This window comes from Cetorhinus maximus, chromosome 16, assembly GCF_964194155.1.
Source record: "Cetorhinus maximus chromosome 16, sCetMax3.hap1.1, whole genome shotgun sequence".
In the NCBI taxonomy this organism is placed as follows: Eukaryota; Metazoa; Chordata; class Chondrichthyes; order Lamniformes; family Cetorhinidae; genus Cetorhinus; species Cetorhinus maximus.
This window is the reverse complement of record NC_135894.1, coordinates 72,687,646-72,710,013: the sequence shown is the minus strand read 5'-3', so window position 1 is coordinate 72,710,013 and position 22,368 is coordinate 72,687,646. Positions and strand designations below refer to the sequence as shown.

Here is a 22,368-nt window from a genome sequence, read left to right as displayed (position 1 = left end):
TGGGTGGATTGAGGCAGAGGTGGGTGGGGTTTCAGGCAGCCATGCAGTGCACTAATCTCTGGCCATCCAAGTAGTGGCCAACACTCTACGGGATGCGTTAAGGGGCCATCACACTTAACCAAGACAGGTTCTCAGTACACCCATGATAACTCTCATGTCTCTCTCTTTCATCCTGCAGCAGGAGCACATCAGATCATGTAGCCTGGTGAAGTAGGTGTATGCCTCATGGCGTACAGAGAGCAAAGACGATGGAGGAGAGAGTGACTGAGGCATCTGGCTGCACAGAGGGAGGAATAGCACCCTCTGGAAGAGGTGGCTGGGGCTCCCGCACACGCTGTCGAAGAGCCACAGCGAGCCGTCACTGGATGGCACCTAACTGGACCAAGGGTCAATAGATGCCGCCTTTCATTCCTGCAGATGACCAACAACCAATGTCGCCAAAGACTGCGCATGTCTAGGGAACTGGTTGGTCACATTTGCCAGCTACTGCAGGATTTGGTGCCACTGGGACATGAAGGGCATCTACTGCCAGTGGCCGTGAAAGTGATCACGGCGCACGATTTCCACGCCAGTGGCTCCTTTCAGGGCTCCACAGGTGACCTCTGTGGGATACCACAAGTCTCCACCCACAAATGCATCCACGAGGTCACGGATGACATCTTCACGAAGGCACACAACTTTGTGCATTTCGCCCAGGGCTAGGACAGCTAGAATGCAACAGCGATTGGATTTGCCAAAGTCTCAGGTTTCCCACAGGTGCAGGGTGCCATCGACTACACTCACACGGCACTCAAATCTCCATCGCAGTATGCAGTCAACTGTGTATGTCAGCTGCAAGGGATTCCATTCGCTGAATGTGCAGCTGGTGTGCAACTACCACAAACGCATCCTGCAGGTCTGCGCATGGTTTCCAGGGAGTGTACATGACTCCTATGTTCTCAGTTGGTCACAGATCCCTGATGTCTTCCAGGATCAACAGGGACTGCAGGGATGGCTCCTCAGGGGCATGGGCTACCCAGAGAGGATGTGGCTGATGACACCTGTGCGTCGGCCTCAGACTGCAGCAGAGCAAGGATACAGCATGGCTCATGCTACAACTCACAACTGGGGGGAGCAGACCATCAGGATGCTGAAGATGAGATTCTGGTGCCTAGACCGGTCTGGTAGAGCCCTGCAATATAGTCCACAGAGGGTGTCATGCATCTTCGTCATCTGCTGCTGCAACGGGAGAGGAGCTGGCTAAAGAGGAGATGGAGGAGCTGGAGGTCTCCTCCTATGAGGAAGACACCGACAGGGATGAGGGTGAGGAGGTCCTCAAAGGTGACAATGACGGCAATGAGGCCCTTGCACTGGCCAGACAAGGCAGGTGCACTTGGGAGGCCCTCATAGCTAATACATTTGTGGAGGGTGATGACAATATGCAGTGAGGAGACACCATAGATCCTCACTTTGCAACTATGAACATTTGTCTCCAGTCTGGCTTATGGAAATGCACATACCCTCTGTGAAAATGCTCCTGTCATGAAGACGCAGTGGAAGCCCTTATAGTCGCTCGTCACATAGCCTCTGAGAATGTCTGACTCCTGTCTGGCCAAGGGTAGCTTGCTTGTACCCTGTGATCAGGGTCATATCATAGAGACGCAGCCAGAAAACTCTAAAAGCATCTGATCCTTTGTTTGCCTTCAGCACCTGACCCCTTCAGGAACACAGCGTCACTGGTCACAGATGCTGAAGAGATGAGGGCTAGCCCCACCTTAAAGGTTCTGAGGGCACACAGAGAGAGAGTGACGGTATTCTGTGACACCTGCCCACAACATTCTGGCAGCAATGACAAGCACCGTCGAGGTGCAGGCGTCAGTAATGTGTCCAGTGAATGTGAGGCTGGACCATCACTTTGGACTGAAGGCTGCACAAAGCATAGGGAAGAGGTGCTGGACTGAGACACCTGCCTTTGTCTGGTGCAGAAAGGTTTCACATCTGAGCACGAACACTATTCATCAGAACAAGGAGCCGTAGGCAGGGAGACAGTCTTGGGACTTTACTAACAATAGTGAACAGTATGTACAAGTGATTAACACCCGTGTCCACGCTGTGAAACTACATCTTCCTAACCTTACTAACCCTGCCATTACACCTTGGTGCTCCCTGGACATCCACAGCGGAGGCAAAGGCAGCCTGCTGACTGCTACGCCCTGTCTACGATGACCTTGGCTGGCATCCTCTGGAGGGCTGAGACCTGGAGGGCCCTGGCCTGCTTTCGGGGTCCTGCTGTGTGGCAGTGGCACCCACCTCGGCCTGTGGAGCTGGAGCTGCTGAGGTCATAGGAACAGGGTATTCAGATGGGCTGGACACTCCCGGAGTCACCTGGATGGATGGGCCCGGAGTGTACAGCTGCTGGTCCTCCCCCCCAACGGCCCCAGGCTGATGCCTTGAGAAGGGGCAGCTGGAGTGGGATCAAGCTGCCCCGCACCCCTCTCGCGTACACATTGTTGGAGGCCAACTATAGCATCAGCGATGGAGTTTAGCTCGTGCAGCAGTGCAGGAGCGACATCCTGGACCAAGGTCTCCATGGTGGCCACCATCCTACCAGTGTTGACCTTGGTGCGTTGGCAGGTTGGCACTATCACCACAACCTGAAGGCAAACGGACTCCTCCATCGTGCCTCGCATTCTGAGGAGTGCAGCGGACATCCCTTCCTGATGTTCCCGAGCTTGCCTTTGCAGCTCCAGCAACTGTGACATTCCGAGTCCAGAGGCTCATCATCTGACTCAGACTCAGCAAATTTCTTGCCTCCAGCATTCCTCTGAGTGCTGGACGCCTGGGAAATCCCTGTTGCTGCCTGCTGCAGATCAGACAGTGCAATGTGCTCACCAGATTGTGATCCCGAGGCTACTGTACAGCTAGGTTCCACCGAAGTGTGTGTCTCTATGCTGGTGGAGGGTGCGGATGAGCACTGTGTTGGGGCTCCCAGATGCAGGCGCAGCAACACTGAAAACATTTTTCAACCACTATTCCTATATCAGAATTTGTATTTATAGATCTATACAACTCAGAAAAGATCTTTCTTTAGGACCTCAGCTTCACAAGAGAAGTTCCTAGAGTTGTACCATCTGCTGAACTTAACCTGCAAATAACAAAGATCAAGAACTGCTCTTTTTATACAAGGAAGATTATCACATGGTGAAGTCTGCAAGTAATTGCATCCTTCAATACACAGCAATGGACAGCTTGTATCAGCAAGTAACAAGTGCTATGTCTGCTAGGCGCTCAGCATTGCAGTGCACCTTTCATGCTGGCTGGCCGTTAATTGGCAGGACCGCTCCTGGGCCCGCCTGCCACGCCCGCCCGATGAGGTAAAAATCCTGCCCAGGGTGTCTGAGAGGTTCATGTGCTCACTCCAACGCCTTGACTTCTCCTTTGCACATTCCTGATGAAATCTCTTGATGTGTTTGGTGCTTTCCCAAATGAGCCTTCTCCATTTTGACTGATCAGAAACCAGGGTCTCCCATAAGTCAGCGAGGATCCTCTTCAGGGATGCTTTGGGGACATCCCTAACACGTTTCGGCTGTCCTTCTGGGAGTCTCCTGCCATGACTGAGTTTTGAGCAGAGCAGCTGCCTCAGGAGTCTCGTGTCAGGTGTCAGGGATACAAACTACACATCCTGCCCACCGGAGCTGGTTTTGAGTGATGGGTACTTCAAAGCTGGGAAAGTTGGCTTGATCGAGGCTGCTTGTTACCGGATTTGGAGGGTCTTGCAAAGGTACTTCTCCAGTGCTTTGTGATGTCTGCTGTAAGTCTCCAAAGCACATAGGAAAGTGGAGATCACCTTTGTCTCGGGTTTGGGAATTTTTTTTATTTGTTCATGGGATGTGGGCGTTGCTGGCCATGCCAGCATTTATTGTTCAGATGGGGCATTGAAGAGTCAACCACATTGTTGTGGGTTTGGAAACACATGGGTTTTTACGACAATGGTTTCGTGGTCATCATTCGACTTTTCTTAATTCCCAGATTTTTATTGAATTCAAATTCTACCATCTGCCGTGGTGGGGCATGGGTCCCCAGAGCATTACCCGGATCTCTGGATTACCAGTCCAGTGACAATACCATCACCACCTTCCTAGTCTTCAGATACTCTTTTCCTCAGTTGGCCAAAGGCTAAGCTGGAACACTGGGGGCAATGATGAATTTCATCTGCTACATCTGCTCCCAACATACAGAAAATGGTCCACATTTTGCTGACCACACTGGGAAACACTCAGACAACAGAGAACTGCCTTGAGGTAGAAGCGAAGAATCATTTTGCTGTTCCTCAGCCACCACCTCCAACTTCAAGAAAAATGTGCCTTCAGCTGTAACATAATGAAAATGTATGTGAAAGGCCAGTAGGAGTGAGCATTGCTTGAATTGGTGCCTCCCACAAGATGTCAAACTCCCAACCTGGGTTTGTGTAATGCTTAATGGGCTCAATAAGAAGGATGTGCAAAGCCTTCTTACTTTCACCATTCTCTTGATGATGATGATGCCCTTGTTGTATGACAACAAAGAAACCTGCACTTGGAGTGGATTATAGTGAGTGAAGTTCTGTACAGTAGTTAGTCTCACTGCTTCATCTGTACAGATCATCATCTGCTGGTGAGGAATATCTTAATAAGAGGACTGGTGGGCATGGGTGCAGCATGTTGCAAGAAGCTGAAATGAAAGTTCTCCGTCTGAACCCATTTATGGCCAAAGTGACTATAGCCCAGTGCCAGGGCTGTGCCATACTACTGGGCAGATAACAGGTCCTGGAAGACCACTGTAGCTGATATGCTAAGCCCAGTTATTGGTTGGAAGCCTCATGGATTGATTGCCAACTTAGGATCATGACAGCAAACACTCCAGGTCAAATTTTACACTAAGACCAGAAAGTAAGGCTGGATCCAGTTACCCTTAAGCTGGCGGGGCAGAGATTTCCCTGCCCCAGAATGCAGCTCACTCTGTCCACATCTCTCCCCTTTCCTCCTGCTTCTTCTAGCTAAGCAGGTAAGGGGAACGAACCTATTTCCTAACTCATTCATGGAAAGTCACGTATGTCTCTCACCTAATTCTCTTGTTACTGGCAAACTGAAAAAATATTTGCAGCCAGATCCAAGGGAACATTGACTCTGTCAGCACCCTCCCTCTATGCAGCTGTGCTTTTACTGTAGAGTGTCCTTTAGTGCCAAATAAATCCGCCTTGCGTTGGTTTACCTCCTGTTTTAGTACCCCAAATTTTTAATATTGAAAGGATACATGACTCCACTGTGTCATTGTAAACAACTAGTCCATGTTTTTGCCACCACTACGACTTCCCCATTAATAGTGAGTTGCAGTTCTTTAAAATATGCTGCCTTATCTAACTTCATACTCCTCAGACAAGTTTTCTGGGTAAGCCTTCCATTTGCCAACAAATTATTCAAATGTGGGGAAGAAATTTCCACTGTAAAATTCTGAGCCGCCAGTACAGAAGGGCCAGCTCAAACTCCATTTTTGCAAGACTCACAAAATCAGGACTTTACTGTTGAAATCTTAGCTAAAATCATTTGTTTGACTTTTATAGATGTAATAGAGAACAGCAGACCAACATAGTGTCCAACGGGCAGGATCAATTTGCAAGATTCTACTTTGAGGCGTTCCGCTTCACTGAGCATCGAAATCTGTCTGTCTCTACCTTCTATCTACACTGCATAACACGTCTCTGCGCACAAGCTGCTTGCAATGACTTTTATGTAAGTACAAAGCTCATATATTTTTAGTAGAAAAATAGGAGTTGAAATTCAACTGTGAGTGAGGAAGGTATGAGGATCATGGATGTAGTAGCAGAGGGGCCTTAGCCTTTGTAATTATCCAACAGGTTCTTGCAGCTTATATGGATAAAAGCAGAGGCTGTAGGGTGGATGAGTTAGCTGACCATGACACCTTCATACAGAAAGCCCTTCAAGCAAAGGGAGTATTTAGAAATGTAGTCATAGTAGAGGATAGTCAGGGGAATAGCACAGTTCTTTGTAGCTGAGAGCGAGAGTCCAGAAGGTTGTGTTGCCTGCCTGGTGCCAGGTTCGGGACATCTGCTCGGGTCTGGAGAGTAACTTGCAGTGCGGTGGGGGGGAGAATCCAGTAGTCATGGTCCACATAGGTAACAATGACAAAGATAGGACTAGGAAAGAGGTCCTGCTTAGGGAGTATGAGCAGCTAGGGACTAAAGTAAAAAGCAGAAACTCAAATCTCTGGATTATTACCTGAGTCACGAGCAAATTGACATAGGGTAAGTAAGATTAGGGAGTTGAATGCATGGCTGAAAGATTGGTGTGGGGAAAATGGGTTTTAATTCATGGGACACTGACCCCAGTACCGGAGAAAGTGGAAGTTGTACCGTTAGGACAGCCTTCACCTGAAGCATGCTGGGACCAGTGTTCTGGCAAGTTGTATAACTAAGACTGTAGAGGTGGCTTTAAACTAAATAGTGGGGAAGAGGGATCATGTGAGGGAACACGTGGTAATTAAAGGCAAATGATAAGACAAAAGAGCAAGGCAGCAATAAGGCTAATGATAATCAGAATGTGGCAGGAAGTGACAGAGCATATAAACTTAAGAGTGTGCCATCAGATAAGGCCAGAGTTTGCAAAAGTAGTAAAAACACAACTAAAAGCTCTATATATGAATACGCATAGCATTCATAACAAAATGGATGAACTGTCAGCTCAAACAGAAATAAATATGCATGACCTGAAAGCCATTACAGAGACGAGGCTACATGGTGACCAAGGTTGGGCCCTGATCTTTTTTTAGTTCATTCATGGGATGTGGACATCGCTGGCTAGGCCAGCATTTATTGCCCATCCCTAACTGCCCTTGACAAGGTGTTGATGAGCTGCTTTCTTGAACTGCTGCAGTCCATGTGGTGTAGGTACACCCACAGTGCTGTTAGGGAGGGAGTTCCAGGATTTTGACCCAGCGACAGTGAAGGAACGGTTCTGTATTTGCAAGTCATGATGGTGAAAGGCTTGGAGGGGAACTTCCAGGTGGTGATGTTCCCGTGTGCCTGTTGCCCTTGTCTTTCTAGATGGTAGCAGTCATGGGTTTAGAAGGTGCTGTCTAAGGAGCCTTGGTAGGTTGCTGCAGTGCTTCTTGTAGTTGGACACACTGCTGCTACTGTGTGTCGATGTGGACGGAGTGAATGTTTGTGTATTCGGTGCCAATCAAGCGAGCTGCTTTGTCCTGGATGGTGTCAAACTTCTTGAGCGTTGTGAGAGCTGCACTCATTCAGGCAAGTGGGGAGTATTCCATCACATGCTTGACTTGTACCTTGTAGGTGGTAGATATGGAGTTTTGAGGAGTCAGAAAGTGAGTTACTTGTTGCAGAATTCCTAACCTCTGACCTGGTAGCCACAGTATTTATATGGCTAGTCCAGTTCAGTCTCTGGTCAATGGTAACCCCCAGAATGTTGATAGTGGGTGACTCAGCAATAGTAATGCCATTGAATGCCAAGGGGCGATGGTTAGCTTCTCTCTTGTTGGAGATGGTCATTGCCTAGCACTTGTGTGACGCAAATGTTACTTGCCACTTGTCAGCCCTAGCCTGGATATTGTCCACGTCTTTCTGCATTTGGACATGGACTGCTTCAGTATCTGAGGAGTCGCAAATGGTGCTGAACATTGTGCAACCATCAGCAAATATCCCCATTTCTGACCTTATGATGGAAGGAAGGTCATTGATGAAGCAACTGAAGATACTTGGCCCTAGGGCACTTGACCTTTTGGAAAGAAAGGAAGCTAGGAAAAGGGTGGTGGTGTAGCTCTGTTAACTAGGGATGGCATCAGTACAATAGTGAGAGGTGCCCTTAGTTCTAAAGGTCAATAAGAATCAGTTTATGTAAAGATAAGAAATAGCAAAGGTAAAAAGTCACTTGTGGAAGTAGTTTATAGGTCCCCTAACAGTAATTACACTGTAAGACAAGGTATAAAGCAAGAAATAATGAGGACTTTTAAGAAAGGTACAGCTATAATCCTGGGTGACTTTAATCTACATATAGATTGGACGAATCAGATTGGCAAAGGTAGGCTGGAAGACGAGTTCATTGTGTTTTTGAGACAGTTTCTTAGGGCAGCGCATTCTAGAGCCAACCAAAGAGCACGATATTCCAGACCTGGTAAAGTGCAATGAGACAGGATTATTTAATGACCTCATAGTAAAGGAACCTCTAGATAGCAGTGATCATAGTATGATTGGATTTCACATTCAATTTGAGGGAGATAAGAGTTCTCTAAAATTAGTGTTTTAACTTAAATAAAGACAACTACAAGGGTATGAAGACAGAGCTGGCTAAAGTGAATGGGGAAATTAGGTTAAGGTAGGTCCATAGAGATGCAGTGGCAGACATTTAAGGAGATAGTTCATCATACTCAGCAGGTACATTCCAGCGAGAAAGAAAAGATCTAGAAGAAGGATGCACCATTAGTGGCTAACTAAGAAAGTTAAAGATTGTATCAAAAAGCGTGCAACTCTGCGAAGATTAGTGGTAGGTCAGAAGATTAGATCAAATTTAAAAACCAGAAAAAATGACGGAAAAAATATAATGGGGGAGAAATTAGAGTATGAGAGAAAGCTAGCTAGAAATATAAAAACAGGTAGTAAGAGTTTCTACAAATATTTAAAAAGGAAAAGAGTAATTGAAGTGTGTGGGTCCTCTAGAGAGAGAGTCTGGGAAATTAACAATGGGAAATATGGAAATGGGGGAAGTGTTAAACATTTTTTTGTCTGTCTTCACTGAAGAAGACACAAATAACATTTTAGAAATACTTGTAGATCAAGAGTTGAAAAGGGGGGAAGAACTTAAAACAAACACAATCACCAGGGTAAGGGTACAGAGAAAACCATTAGAACTAAAGGCTGACAAGTCCCCAGGTCCTGATGAACTTCATCCTAGATTCTTAAAAGAAGTGGCTGCTGAGATAACAGATGCATTGGTTGTAATTTTCCAAAATTTCTGAGATTCTGGAAAGGTCTCATCTGATTGGGAAATGACAAATGTAACACGTCTGTTCAAGAAAGGAGGGAGACAGAAAGCAGAAAACTACACGCCAGTTAGCCTAACATCTGCCATAGAGAAATGCTAGAAACTGTTATTAAAGAGGTCGTAGTTGGGCACTTAGAAAATCTTAATGCAGTCAGCCAGATGATGGGACCAAATGCATGGTTGCTAAATTTGCTAATGACACAAAGTTAGGTAGCACAGTAAGTTGTGAAGAGGACATAAGGAGTCTGCAAAAGGATACAGATAGGTTAAGTGATTTGGCAAAATTTGGGAAAATGTGAACTTGCCCACTTTGGCATTTAAATGAAGAGAGATTGCAGAACTCTGCAGTATAGAGGGATCCTGGTGTCCTTGTACATGAATCACAAAAGGTTAGTATGGAGGTACAGCAAGTGATTAGGAAGGCAAATGGAATGTTGTAATTTATTGTAAGGGCAATGTAACATAAAAGTAAAAGATTTGCTACAGTTGTACAGGGCGAAGGTGAGGCCACAGTTGGAGTACTGTGTACAGTTTTGGTCTCCTTATTTAAGAAAGGATATAATTGCATTAGAAGCAGTTCAGAGAAGGTTCACTGGAGTGATTCCTGGGATGAAAGGATCATCTTATGAGGAAAGGTTGGACAAATTGACCATTGGAGTTTAGAAGAAATATATAAGATCTTGAAGGGATTTGACAGTGTGGGAATGTTTCCCCTTATGGGAGACCTGGAGATAAATGGTATCAATCTCTCTCCATTTAAATAACATACTTCTGTTCAATTCTTTCTGCCAAAGTGGATGAGTTCACATTTTCCCACATTATACTCCATCTGCCAAATTTTTGCCGACCCATTTAACCTATCTATATCCCTTTGCAGACTCCTTATGTCCTCTTCACAACTTACTGTCCTACCTACCTTTGTGTCATCAGCAAATTTAGCAACCGTACATTCGGACCCTCCATCCAAGTCATTGATAGGTATTCTAAATTGTTGAGGGTCCGGCACTGATCCCAGTGGCACTCCACTAGTTGCAGTTTGGCAACCCAAAAATGACCCATTTACCTACCAGAACCAGGGGACACAGTTTAAAAAGAGGTCTCCCATTTAAGATGGAGACAAAGAGAATTGCTTTTGTCTCAGAGGGTCATTAGTCTGTGGAATTCTCTTCCCCAGAGAGCAACGGAAGCAGGGCTATTGAATAATTTTAAGGCTGAGTTATGTAGATTCTTGATTGACAAGGGGGTCACAGGTTAGACAGGAAAGTAGAGTGAAGCCACAATCAAATCAGCCATGATCTTATTAAATAGCAGAGCAGGCTCAAGGGGCCAAGTGGCCAACTCCTGCTCCTAATTCACATGTTTGAACGTTCATAATTCCAAGGATCCTACTCTGCTGACCAAAGTATGATGTCTGGAACCAAAGATGTGGGCCACGTCCCAAATTGTATGGGCAAGAACATTTACATTATCCGGGCAGATGACCTGCGCATTTATGGAGAAAAATATTATATGTGTGTATATAAATATATATATTATATAGCCTATTTGAAATTGAAGATTAAAGTAGTAGAGATGTGGGAGAAGGTGATGCACTCTGGATTATTTAAGTTCAGCTGCTCTTCTCAATTTTTAGTTACAGAAAACTTAATTTGTAAAAATTTTTCTTTTTGCGTTATCTTTAGCAATGCAACAGGAAAAAAAGAGAAGCACCACTTATAGTCACTACTCCAGTACCAGCTAAATTATCTGATCCTTCAACAGTTAGCTCCAAACCAATCACAACCAAGAATGATAATGGTATGTATTCTTTAATTTAATTTATGTTAATAAAGACATAAAATAACAAATATGTATGAGCAATTAACACAGAATTAAACAATAAAATGTTCAACCACTATTCTGAAGGCAAGGGAAAAACAAGCAAATAATGACGCGTATCTTCATTCTATTGTGTTCCCTGATTTTCTCTAACAGCTGGAGCTAGTTTTAGTAGAACCGTGACCATACATTAATATATGAATTTTGCACTATATTTGCTCTTGCTTTTGCCTAAACTGATGTGAAAAGCAAAATATTGAGCCACTTCAATTGTAATATTGAGTCTCTTGAATTTGATTTCACTACTTTCACTGAAACTCACTTATCATGATTATCAATGATATTATCAGTTATACTCAAGCTGATACAATGGCTCAGAATCTGATAGTAGCACAGAGTTATAGCAGGTCAATTTTGACTTTTTTGGCTGATCATCCATACTCATGGTGTAGAGGCAGCTATAATATTGAGGCACTGGTCACTTTAACTTTGGTCCAGCAAGTTACGGATGTCAAACTTCTGGTAATCTCTTTCTTTCCTCTCGCACCATCACCCTACGCATTTCTACTTCAAAATCTTCTTGTTTACTGCCTTTCCAAGTCTACTAGTAACTTTACAGTCAAAACTGCTCCCACATCTCTTCACTCTGACCCTGCACTGAGGAACTTCTCATCCGTATTAATTTTAACCTTGATCTGAATTTTCCTTATCCACTTTCCTCTGATTTTTCTTCACTCCAATCCACTCACTTCCCACATCTACACCCACTCCTATGAACAGCTCCCTAGATTTAGCCATCTTCAGAAATCTTACAATGGCTAACATCTTTATCTTAGGTAAAACTGTCTCCAATAATGTTCTTGCTACCTCTAATATCCACATTGTCCTGTCTGTTTTAGGTCACTCTACTATCCACCTCTGCCTCTGGAACATTAGCCTTTTCCAACACTCTCTCAAAGTCCCAAATTGCTCTCCTCTGACCTCCCTACCACCTCAACACATTTGCTGCACTCAACTTGCTCAATAACTCCCTTGTTTCTGCATTATATGTGCCCTAACGCAGTTAACACATCTATGTCTTTTCATCCTGCCTCTATACAGTCACATTGGGCATATTCTAAGGCTTCATCCTTCTCCTCTTCCTTATCCACATTCTGCCCCTTTGCAACATCATTTACAGAAATGGGGTCTTCTTTAATATGTACGCTGTAACACTCTAGTTAATATCACTACCTCTACTCCTAACTGCTCAACCACCACTGCTGAGCACAGTGAATTTTGGAAAGTTGGGAAGATTGCAACATATGCCTATGAAGGAAATCACCCAATTAGTCTTATATGCACACTGAGCTACTTAATTTTCCGTTATTCATTGCTTTCCTGTTGTTTTCACAACTCCCCGACAAAAGTAGGTACTCAAAGGTTTAGTTGACAATCGCCATACTGGAACTACAGACTTCCCAATGAGTCCTCATCAGTTTCTATCACTGAGAACCCCTTCCTCACTAGTACTTTACTTCATCATTTGCTTCCACTTCAAAACTAATAATTGCGTTTGTTGGGCTTTGTAGCTACTCAACAGTGATGTCAGTTTTATGTGCGAGAGCGTGTATAGTTTTGGAGAAAGTAATACACACCTTACTCCATTCAGAGCAGATGGAAGTCGATGGTTCATTCTGATCAGAAAAAGATCTGTTCCCTCATGGAAGGCCAATCTTTCATCCCACTTAGTTTTAGAATTTAACTCTGATATTTCAGACAAAACAAATGTGGAAAAGGTTTAGCTAATAAATAAATTGGGATTAATATTTACTTATAATGGTTTTTGTTTTGTACTTTTGTCCACAGTGGTGAACACAAATGGTGATTCAGGTAAGGGAAACTACAGTTGAAGCACTTTTAAATGCTTCACAAAAGAATTTTCAAAAAATTAAGAAAAAAAGAGGGATAGAAGCAAAGGTCAAATATTAAAGTGGGATTAGGAACAGCATATGTTACTTAATTATGATTTCAAAGTCAGTCGGCCTTGGCTAACATATGGTAATTTCCCATTGATATTTGCTAGCATTTAACATTCATTAGAGCCTGTCTGAGAATGGTCAACTTATTCCTACATGCTCAACATGGACACTATTCCACCATTGTGAACATATAAACCTTGTAAACAATTGTTCACATAATTAGAAAAACATGGAACATCAAACATTCAATTCCATTCAGGATCTCCTTTATATTCCTAAAGATGGGCAGCTGATTTATAGTCCAAAAATATTATAGCAGATATGAATTTGTACCTACTATAGATATGTTCTTGGATTCAGTGGTGTCATTCACTGCCATAAGTGATTGGTCTGTGTGTTAGGAAATAGAGATAGTTTAAGTAAGTTATATTGCTATTTGTGGGTGTTAGGAATAAGTTTTAGCTTTAATGTATAAATTTGATTTGTATTTCTGTTTCTGTGTGTTAAGAGGTCAAGTTGAGTTTTAGTTTAACTTTAAAAGGTGCTTGTATTTCTAATGAGAGTTTTATGGCTATTGCAGCTAAGTTAAACAAACAAGAGTAGAGAAACTTGCTGTTGCTTAGCATCAGGGGTCCGAGAGGCAGGTCCCTCCTACAGACACACAGAATAAACTAGAAACAGCAGTTTGATTTGGAAGCTGTTTGAGTTCAGTTGATTTTCAAGACAGCTGCTAGGCAGAAGCAGCCTTGGAGACTCAGATAGGCAGTTCCAAGCTAAAATTAGTTGAAAGTAGCTGCCGGGGAGAGCCTGGAGCAAAAGGGGCAGATAGCCAGTCCCAAGCTAAAGAAAAGACCCCAAAATCTAGGGAGTGGAACAGGAGAAAGTCCCAAGAAGAACTTCTAATCAAAGGGAAGGACAGCAACCTGGAAAAGGTCTTGTTAAGTAGTGAGGGGCAGAAAGAAAGGCCCCAAGCTTCATATTTAAAGAGACAAAAGCTGTATAAAGCAGATTTAAAGCGAGAACAGCTTGCACAAGGCCAGAAGGTCTATAACTCTTTGCTATGGGCATGTGAATCAGTGGTACTGTTGACAGCTGAGTTGGTGAGAAAGAATGCATGGAAGACAGCTTGAACACATGTGATGACTCAGGGGAGAGGAACATCGGAATGAGAGTTCGAAACCCTGGAGGTGAACCCTTGCAGGAAGCGTCTGAGAGAAAGCATCAGTTTGGGAGAAGGTTCCAAGGCAAGGTCTTGGAGAGTGGAGACTGGAAACCGTCGTGTGAAAGACGGAGTGCAGTGAAACCGGTTGGCTCACAGTGTGACAAGCGTCTGGGGGGAGTTGAGGAGAGATCCATAGAATCTGGTTGAGGTGGCATCTGTCACTTGGTTTCAGTGTGTGGTATGCCTGACCACAAGTTGCCTATTGCTTTACATGGACTGTGTACTTACTGTGGACATTAGCATATAAGATAGCATTTGTACTTGTGTTACAAATCTGTATCCATCTGTAAAGGTATAGTTGTGAGTGGAGGAGTATTATAATATAGTTCATCTTTTCTTGTTTAGTAAATGTCTTATGCTTTTGTTAAAAGTTCATTAGCTGACGCCTGTGACTGTTCAGTAGCCCCTCTCCACATATCTAAACAAACAAATAAAAATTAGGATCTATCAAAATGGAATATAATGTGGGAGAATGTGAGATTATGCACTTTAGCAGGAAGAATAGAGAAGCTGAATATTATTTAAATGGAGAAAGATTGCAGAAGGCTGCAGCAGAGAGGGATTTGGGAGTCCTTTGCATGGATCCCAAAAAACTAACATACAAGTTCAACAGGTAATAGGGAAGGCAAATGGACTGTTGGCCTTTATTTCAAAGGGAATGGAGTACAAAAATAGGGAAGTCTTGCTAAAACTATACAAGTTAGACCACACCTAGAATACCGTGAACAGTTTTGGTCCCCTTATCTAAGGAAAGATATACTGGCATTGGAGGCAGTTCAGAGAAGGTTCACTAGGTTGATTCCGGGATATGGAGGGATTTTCTTATGGATGGAGGTTGAGTAGGTTGGGCCTGTACTCATTGGAGTTTAGAAGAATGAGAGGCGACCTTATTGAAACATATAAAATTCTTAGGGGGCTTAACAGGGTAGATGCTGAGAAGTTGTTTCTCCTTGTGGGAGAGTCTAAGACCAGAGGGCATAATCTCTCAGTAATGGGTAGCCCATTTGAAAGAGAGATGAGGAGGAATTTCTTCTCTCATAGGGTAGTCAATCTGTGGACTTCTTTACCACAGAGGACTGTAGAAGCTGGGTCGTTGAGTATATTCAAGGCGGAGATAGACAGATTTTTAATCATTAAGGGAATCAAGGGTTATGGGGAGAAGGCAGGGAAGTGGAGTTGAGGCTTATTGGATCAGCCATGATCTCATTGAATGGCGGAGCAGACTCGATGGGCCGAATGGCCTACTTCTGCTCCTACGTCTTATGGTCTTATTAGGCATCATAGTTGAGTCCAATCTTGACCTCATTTGATATCTGCATACTTGTACTGAAGTAATTGCTTGGTAGACTCTGCCTTACTCTTCCCCCAGCCTATGGTCCAGGCATGCTGAGCACGACTGTAGCATACTAATTAGGTTTCTGATTCAATGTTCATTGCTAGATCATTAAGTATTACAAGCATGTAGACTGTCATATTTCTCACACATTGTTTAACATGTTTGTTTTTTTTTCCCTCCAGCATCAGCCTTAGCTGCTCAACAAGCCATAGGAGTGTATACTGGACTGGGAGTTGGTTTGGGAATCCTAGCAGTCATCTGTATTGCCATAATTGCAGCAGGTGTACTGGTCTACCGAAAATGCCAGAAAAAAAACAACTTACCTTAGGTTGGAAAACCCATGAAGAACAAAAATAAACAATTTCCCTTCACTGAAGACTTTGTTCAATACTCAAGGTTCTAATAGTGCTTTCTAAAGTGGATACGTTGGGTCCTATTTTATCTTTACTAGCAATATTTTGTTGTGTATAGCAATACAGACTTTTTTAATGTCACTAGTAATGAAAGAAGTTTTTTTTCTATTATTCATTTTAACTGGACCTATGCTAGGATTGGCTGTGACACATTGAAGAGGAGAGTATTTGCATATAACTAGCTAAAATGAACAGAGCCTCTGTGTGCAGTAATTAAATTCACATCAGGAAAAGGTATTAAGCACAATGCCACAAAACATTGATTCAAAATTCCTGTTCAATGATTCTATGATTTAAATATTTTGTTCAAATATGGCTTGTCAATCAGGTTGCTTAAATTACTGCTTCTCAAAGTTGCAATTTTTTAGCCACATCTGTTGTTACTGAACATTGTCTTTTTGGTATAACTTGTAAGCAGGAGGCAGATGCACAGCAATGTCATGCTGTAAATGAGTAAAATTGTAAGTTTTTACAAGTATGATTTCCACACAACTTAAGCTGATATTGTATGAGCGTAGAATAAAAAATAAAATCAGAGCTACTCTATGGCTGAATGTGTATACAGCTCAATTTGCTATTGAGTCAAATGAACCAGGAGTATCCCAAATGTAAACTCTTGGTCTTTGCTGTTTTAGCTGAATTCATCTTAAGTGTTAGTTGGGGTCACCAGAGTTGACAATAGAGGCGGTATGAGGCTTGGCAGGGTGAAATCAGTGAGACAGCCAACATCTATCTGTTATCCACTGACTCCGGCTAGAAGTGACCCTAAGTGGATGTCAGGTGGGGGCAGGATTTGGTTCTCCATGAGTGATTAACCCACTAGCATTCACTATCTCACCTCACACAAGAAGAATGGCCCCTTTGATGGTGCACCATGGAACCACACTCCAACATGATTCATGACCTTCAGAAGAAAGGAGAAAGAGGGAACATTTAATGGGGAAAAAGAGAAAATCAGACCCTTTAACTCTTTGAGGGTGAATATCTATATGCTGTAACAAAAAAAAATGCATTCAAACTTGGTTGTTGTTCAGCAGTTTTCCTATAAAAGCTGTAATTTTCTTGTACTCATATAGTTCTGAATTAATTTGTTAATATGGAACAGTTTTAGGAATCAGTAAGCTCCAGGAACTACATGGCATTAAGTTACACAGCTCCCTTGTTGGACTCCATAGGGGGGGGCTTTGCCTAGATTTGGGGGTGCCGGAAGCAGCTAATATTTGACCATCAGATGGGACAGGGCACATGCCTTTAAAGAAATCCATCTGATTTTTCTGGTATTCACTGCACCCAGGTCATCCCACGCATCTGGATGCATACCCTGGAAAGTCTCCCCTTGCATGTTTCCCCAATCGTAGACTAAAGTGGAGGTAAATTTGGCCAAATTCAGATTTTTGAAAACATGTTTGGAATGAAAAACAAATAAGAACTATTAGGAAAAGAAAAAGGCAATTAGACTCAAAATGCCTAACCCATTTTGATAGATCAACGCTATTTCCTGCTTTTTCATTGCATTCCTCAATCCATTCGCTCTGTAGAATCACATCTCTTAAGCTCTTTAAGCTCATTTATGTTTTCTCCTTCAATTATCTTCTCTTTAACTTTTATCCACCCTCAACTGCAACTGCCATCTTTGCCTATCTAAAAGGTTTAAATCCATCCAAATCTGCTTGTATTTTCCTCATTATATGATCAATGCCTTACTGCCTTCTTTCCAAGAAGCAACCCCTTTCAGCCATGTACATCATTGATCTACCTTCCTAATCATACCACCTCCTGGAAAAGGTGAAATACTTGAGGCTAGTTTAATAAAAAATTCCTTAAGTCAATCAAGAAAGCTCCAAGAAACCAAGAGAAGTCATGAATTTCATAATTCCTGACTACTCTGTGCTTATCTTTAACAGTCTTTTGGAGGAGAGGTTAAACTGAGGCCCCGGCTGCCCTCTCAAGTAGATGGAAAAGATCCCAGTGTCATTATCTTGAAGGAGAGCTGGAGAAATACCTCTCCCGCACCTTCCTCTCCCGCTGTAATCTGGACATAATTTATCCCTCAAACAACATCACTGAAATAGATTATCTGTTCATTGTTACATTGCTGTTTGTAAGTGCTGCGTTTTGCGCATCACAGCAGTGACCACATTTCACAAAGTACTTCAGTGGCTCTAAAGTGACTTAGGATGAACCAAGATGGTGAAATTCACAAGACTTTCTTTTGTTCTTTACCCCTATAATTTGAAATGACATTTTCTCTCAAGAAATTCCCCAACTCACTTTTGAAAAAGCCTGGGTAATCAAAACCTGAGTAATCCATTGCAGAAGAGAACAGCTCTGTGAAAAGAAATATTTCCTAACATCTTGTCTACCTCATTGGTTACATATTTTATACGCGTCCCCCAATTCTTTCATTCCTATTCATCCAAAACAACTTGTCTCAACAGACAGAACATGAACATTTATAATTTTAAATTGCTGAATCATATCCCCATTGTACCTACATTTCTGTAATGAAAATAATACCAAGTCATCAAGCCTATCCTGATAACCAACAGTCCTAAGATTGATCATTTTAGCTACTCTCTTTTGTTATTTTTACAGGGCCTCAATATTCCTTGCCATACACAAAGACCAAAACTGGAAGTAATGCAAAAAGTGCAGCCACACCTCAGCCTTGAAAGCCTTAGTATGTTATCCTAGTTTTACATTCTACCATCCTAGCAATAACACCCAAATCTCTACTTGACCTCTCAGTATCCTTGTCACAGTGCTTGTGAGCCTTCTCCATGCCCTTTATTAGATGTCCAGCATGGTATACACAGTCCTTCAAGGTCCTAGATCCAAAATGAATAACACTGCATTTATCCACACATGGGCAATTTGTGTATGACCATGTCATTAATTATACATTAAAAACAGTATGGGTTCCAAGACTTAGACCTGCTTAATTCCACTTCTAAGCTCAATTGAAATTACCTTCTGATTCTTGTTTTTAAGCCAATTATCTACCCAGTAACTTATTTTCCTTTTCCACGAATCTTTAATATATTCATTATTTGACAATTAAGGACCACATCAAAAGCTTTCTGTAAATCCCAGAATATAATAGTAATTACATTTCCCTTTCTTATCATGTCAGTAATCCTTAGAAAACTAGTGGATTCGCTAAACATGATTTTTTTTTCTGAGTCCGTGTTGACTGGCTTTTAAAAGTTATGTTTTCTAAGACCAATACAAAGACTCTTCCTATGGATGTTGGATATTCTGCTATGTAGTCTCTATTAAGTCTTTTTTTTTGTCCCTTCTTCAAATAACAGAGTTATATTAGCTACATTTCAATTTCAGGAATTCAAATCTGTCAAAATTGGGATGAATTTATAAAGGAACATTAAAATCTATCTTGTGCCTTTAGAAAACCAGTGTCACTGCATTTATTCAAATCTGATATTACCAATATTCTGAATATCTTTTATTGGAATATTAGCTTGTAAACATTCCGCAATGTTGAATTCAGTCTTTTTTGCAACATTTCTGTCATTCAGTTTTGGTACCTCATAGTACATCTCTCTAAATGTGTCCTCAAAGTGTTAAGACAGTACATGGCACAAAAGCTTTTGCAATGCTGAATCAATATGCTGCTGGTATGCTAACATATGGTAAATCACAAATCATCTAAATATTTACATTGTTGTATTTTCATGCATTCTAATAAATGTTTACTCTGTTGAACTGGCACTGTTGTTTCAGTACAATGGCCAAGTAATTATATCTGTGCTATGACTACATATCAGCCCACTTCCTGTGCTTAACGAAATGTCATGTTACGTTATCAGAAATCCTGGGACCCATGTTCCATTATCATGCCTAGGTATTAGGTTAAAGATGATGTGGTTTAAGTTTACCTGATACTTACACTGTACTTCCCTTCAGTTCTCCCAGTTCCTGAGATTTGCATGTCAAAGTTAGGTAAAAAAAAAACGCATCAATTTATATAAATTGCATTTATATAGTGCCTTTCATAACCATAGGACATCTCAAGATGTTTTGAGCTAATGAAGTACTTGTGAACCATAGTCACTGTTCTAATGTAGTAATCATGACAGCCAATTTTGCAAACAACCTCCCACAAACAGCAAAAGTGATAACGTCCAAATAATCTGTTTTTTTGATGTTGATCGAGTGATAAATATTGATCAGACACTGGGGATACTTCCCCTACTCTTCTTCAAAATAACGCCATGGGATATTTTGCGAACACCTGAAAGGACACATTAACGTCTCATCCAAAAGATAGCAAATCTCACAATGCAGCACTCCCTCAGCATTGGAGTGTCAGCCTTATTTCCTGTGCTCGGGATCTAGAGCAGGGCTTGAATCCACAACCTTCAGGCTCAGAGGCAAGACTGCTTCCAATTGAGCCACAGCTCACAGATGATCATGTTGCCATAATGAAAACAGAAAATACTGGAAAAACACAGCAGGTCTGGAAATACCAGTGGAGAGAGAAACAGAGTTAACGTTTTGAGTCCAATATGATTCTTCTTCGGAAAGAAGTCATATTGGACTCAAAATGTTAACTCTTTTTCTCTCTCCACATATGCTGCTAGACCTACTGAATTTTCCCAACATTTTCTGTTTTTATTTCAGATTTCCAGCATTTGCAGTATTTTGCTTTTATGATCATGTTGCCATCCTACCTGAGATTGATTCCTTTGGGTCGCTTCTTCCCAATTGAATTCCTCTCATCAGCTTTCAACATTATTTAATGAGTTAAACAAAATCAATAAAAGTTATATGTTTGAAAGTTCTTAAAGATTCTTAAAGCCAGTTCCCACTTCAGCAGGAATTCGGCATTTCTGTTTTCAGAATCAAAAACCTCACTATGGTGAGAAACTCCATTGTCAGCCCGCAACCACCCAATCTACATAAGTGGCAGGGACCTCAATAGCAGGAGAGGATCAGCAGACAGGAAGGGTTTTGCAACATTCAAAAAGAACCTCAACAGCGGGGTAATGGAAATACAGCTTTTAGTGGAGGCTTGGGGTCCTGATACAACAGGAAGGGCTGCGGCTGGGGGTATTTGCACTCAAAGGGGTAAAGCAGATGGGAAGGGCTTACAATGCTGCTGGGCTTAATGATTGCAGATGCCAAAAAGGGTTGTTTGGACACTGATGGGGTCAGAAAATGCAGTAGCATGGGTTCTCAGAGTCCTGGTGAGTGGTTAGAGCACAGTGGCCAATGGGAACGTCAGGTCTGAGTGAGGAAAGGGGAATGCAGTGGCTGGAGTTAGGTGAGTATCATGGAAGCAGTGAAGGAGTGGCTGTGAAGCCTGATATTCTGGCAGGGATAATAATTGCAATGGCTGTGATAGCTCGGGACAGGATGGCTGATGATCTAGCGCTGTTCAGCTCATTACATGTGCATCCGCAAACAGCTCAGCAAATTTCATGGAGGGGCTGAGCAGGAAGTCGCCGTCCTTGCCATTACCTCATGAAGTCAAAGGCCCTATTTAGAGGGCACCCGTGCTATCCCTTCCATCTTTGGCTGGCTACTGCTTAGCCCTTCCTCTCTAGCTCTTCCTCCCTTCCTTGGTCATCCTCCATGTAACTAGCACTGCCACCACCTGGTCTCAAGCGTAGGCTGGTATTCACAGACGCTCCTCAAAGAGGACAATGTACAGCAACTCACAGTTAATCATGGAAGAAGTCTACCTCGTGAGATGCACGCCACTTATGTGCAGTTGTTAAAGTGAACATTCTAATTTCTTGCTGGCAGGGAACTTAATTTGGAGGGGAAACTTAATTCTGGTGAATTAATGAGCAAGCATGACATGCTATTGCATGCAAAAGGACTTCCTGACATTGGTTGTCGGAAAGCTCGACCTGCCTTTAAAGGTCCAAGAACATAATTGTTGAAGTTCATCCTGCCATTGGGAAATTGATTTCTGGCCTCACGCCAAATTAAATTCCCCTGCCTGCTGCAGAAGATTCTGCCCTTTGAGCCTCCCCACAACTTGCTTTCCTACCTATCTCTGTATCATCTGTAAAATTGGCTACAATACGGCCAAGTCATTAAATGTAAATATTTGAGGTCCTAGAACTGATCCCTATGGCAACTGCTTTACTTACGGCTTGCCATATCTGAAAATGACATACTGATCCTGACTCTCTGTCCAAGAGGGCAGGCGGTTTAATGGCTCACCCGAAAGACAGTATTCAAATAGGGCGCCCACCATATTCCCCCACATCTTTCAGACAACCATCGCAAGTCCTGACTACCCCAGGCGCCCTGCCCCCGTGGGAAAAATACCATCCACCTGTCTCTCTCCACGCTTGCGCGCTGAGGCTTTTTCCTTGGGCTGGCTGCCGTTGCTGATAGGTGCCTTGTGGCGGCGCTGCTCAGGGCGGCGGGGGAAGGGGATGCAGCGCGGGTAAAGGGGCCGGACCATCCGGCGCTTCGCCCTGGTTTGTTGTTTGCGCGGGGGGTGCGGGTTGTGGAGTCGCTGGGCCGGCCGTTGAGTGCAGACATATTTAAACAGGTAAGAAAACATAGTGGGTTTTATAAGTGTCATTGAGACAGTAATGGACCGCGG

The 22,368-nt window shown here is 42.8% G+C and overlaps 2 protein-coding genes and 1 long non-coding RNA gene across 4 annotated transcripts in view; 2 read left to right on the top strand and 1 right to left on the bottom strand.

The window, feature by feature from the left end:
• The window catches only part of LOC144692017 (zona pellucida-like domain-containing protein 1), a 37,531-nt gene extending 21,834 nt beyond the window's left edge, over positions 1-15,697 (top strand). The window contains exons 7-10 of the mRNA XM_078560575.1: positions 5,579-5,747; positions 10,715-10,829; positions 12,699-12,722; positions 15,552-15,697. Of these exons, the coding sequence (XP_078416701.1) occupies positions 5,579-5,747; positions 10,715-10,829; positions 12,699-12,722; positions 15,552-15,697 (454 nt within the window). The remainder of the gene's footprint in view (positions 1-5,578; positions 5,748-10,714; positions 10,830-12,698; positions 12,723-15,551) is intronic.
• Positions 1-22,099, bottom strand: part of LOC144691967 (uncharacterized) — a 44,984-nt gene extending 22,885 nt beyond the window's left edge. The window contains exons 1-2 of the long non-coding RNA XR_013579241.1: positions 22,009-22,099; positions 16,621-16,686 (exon numbers count right to left, since the gene is read on the bottom strand). This is a non-coding gene — a long non-coding RNA (uncharacterized LOC144691967). The remainder of the gene's footprint in view (positions 1-16,620; positions 16,687-22,008) is intronic.
• Positions 22,100-22,184: 85 nt separating this feature from the next.
• The window catches only part of LOC144691693 (E3 ubiquitin-protein ligase DZIP3-like), a 133,487-nt gene continuing 133,303 nt past the window's right edge, over positions 22,185-22,368 (top strand). Inside the window, exon 1 of one of the 2 annotated variants that reach the window (XM_078560047.1) lies at positions 22,185-22,314. The gene's annotated coding sequence lies outside the window, so the exon portion shown is untranslated. The remainder of the gene's footprint in view (positions 22,315-22,368) is intronic. The other variant, XM_078560048.1, reaches the window with a different exon arrangement.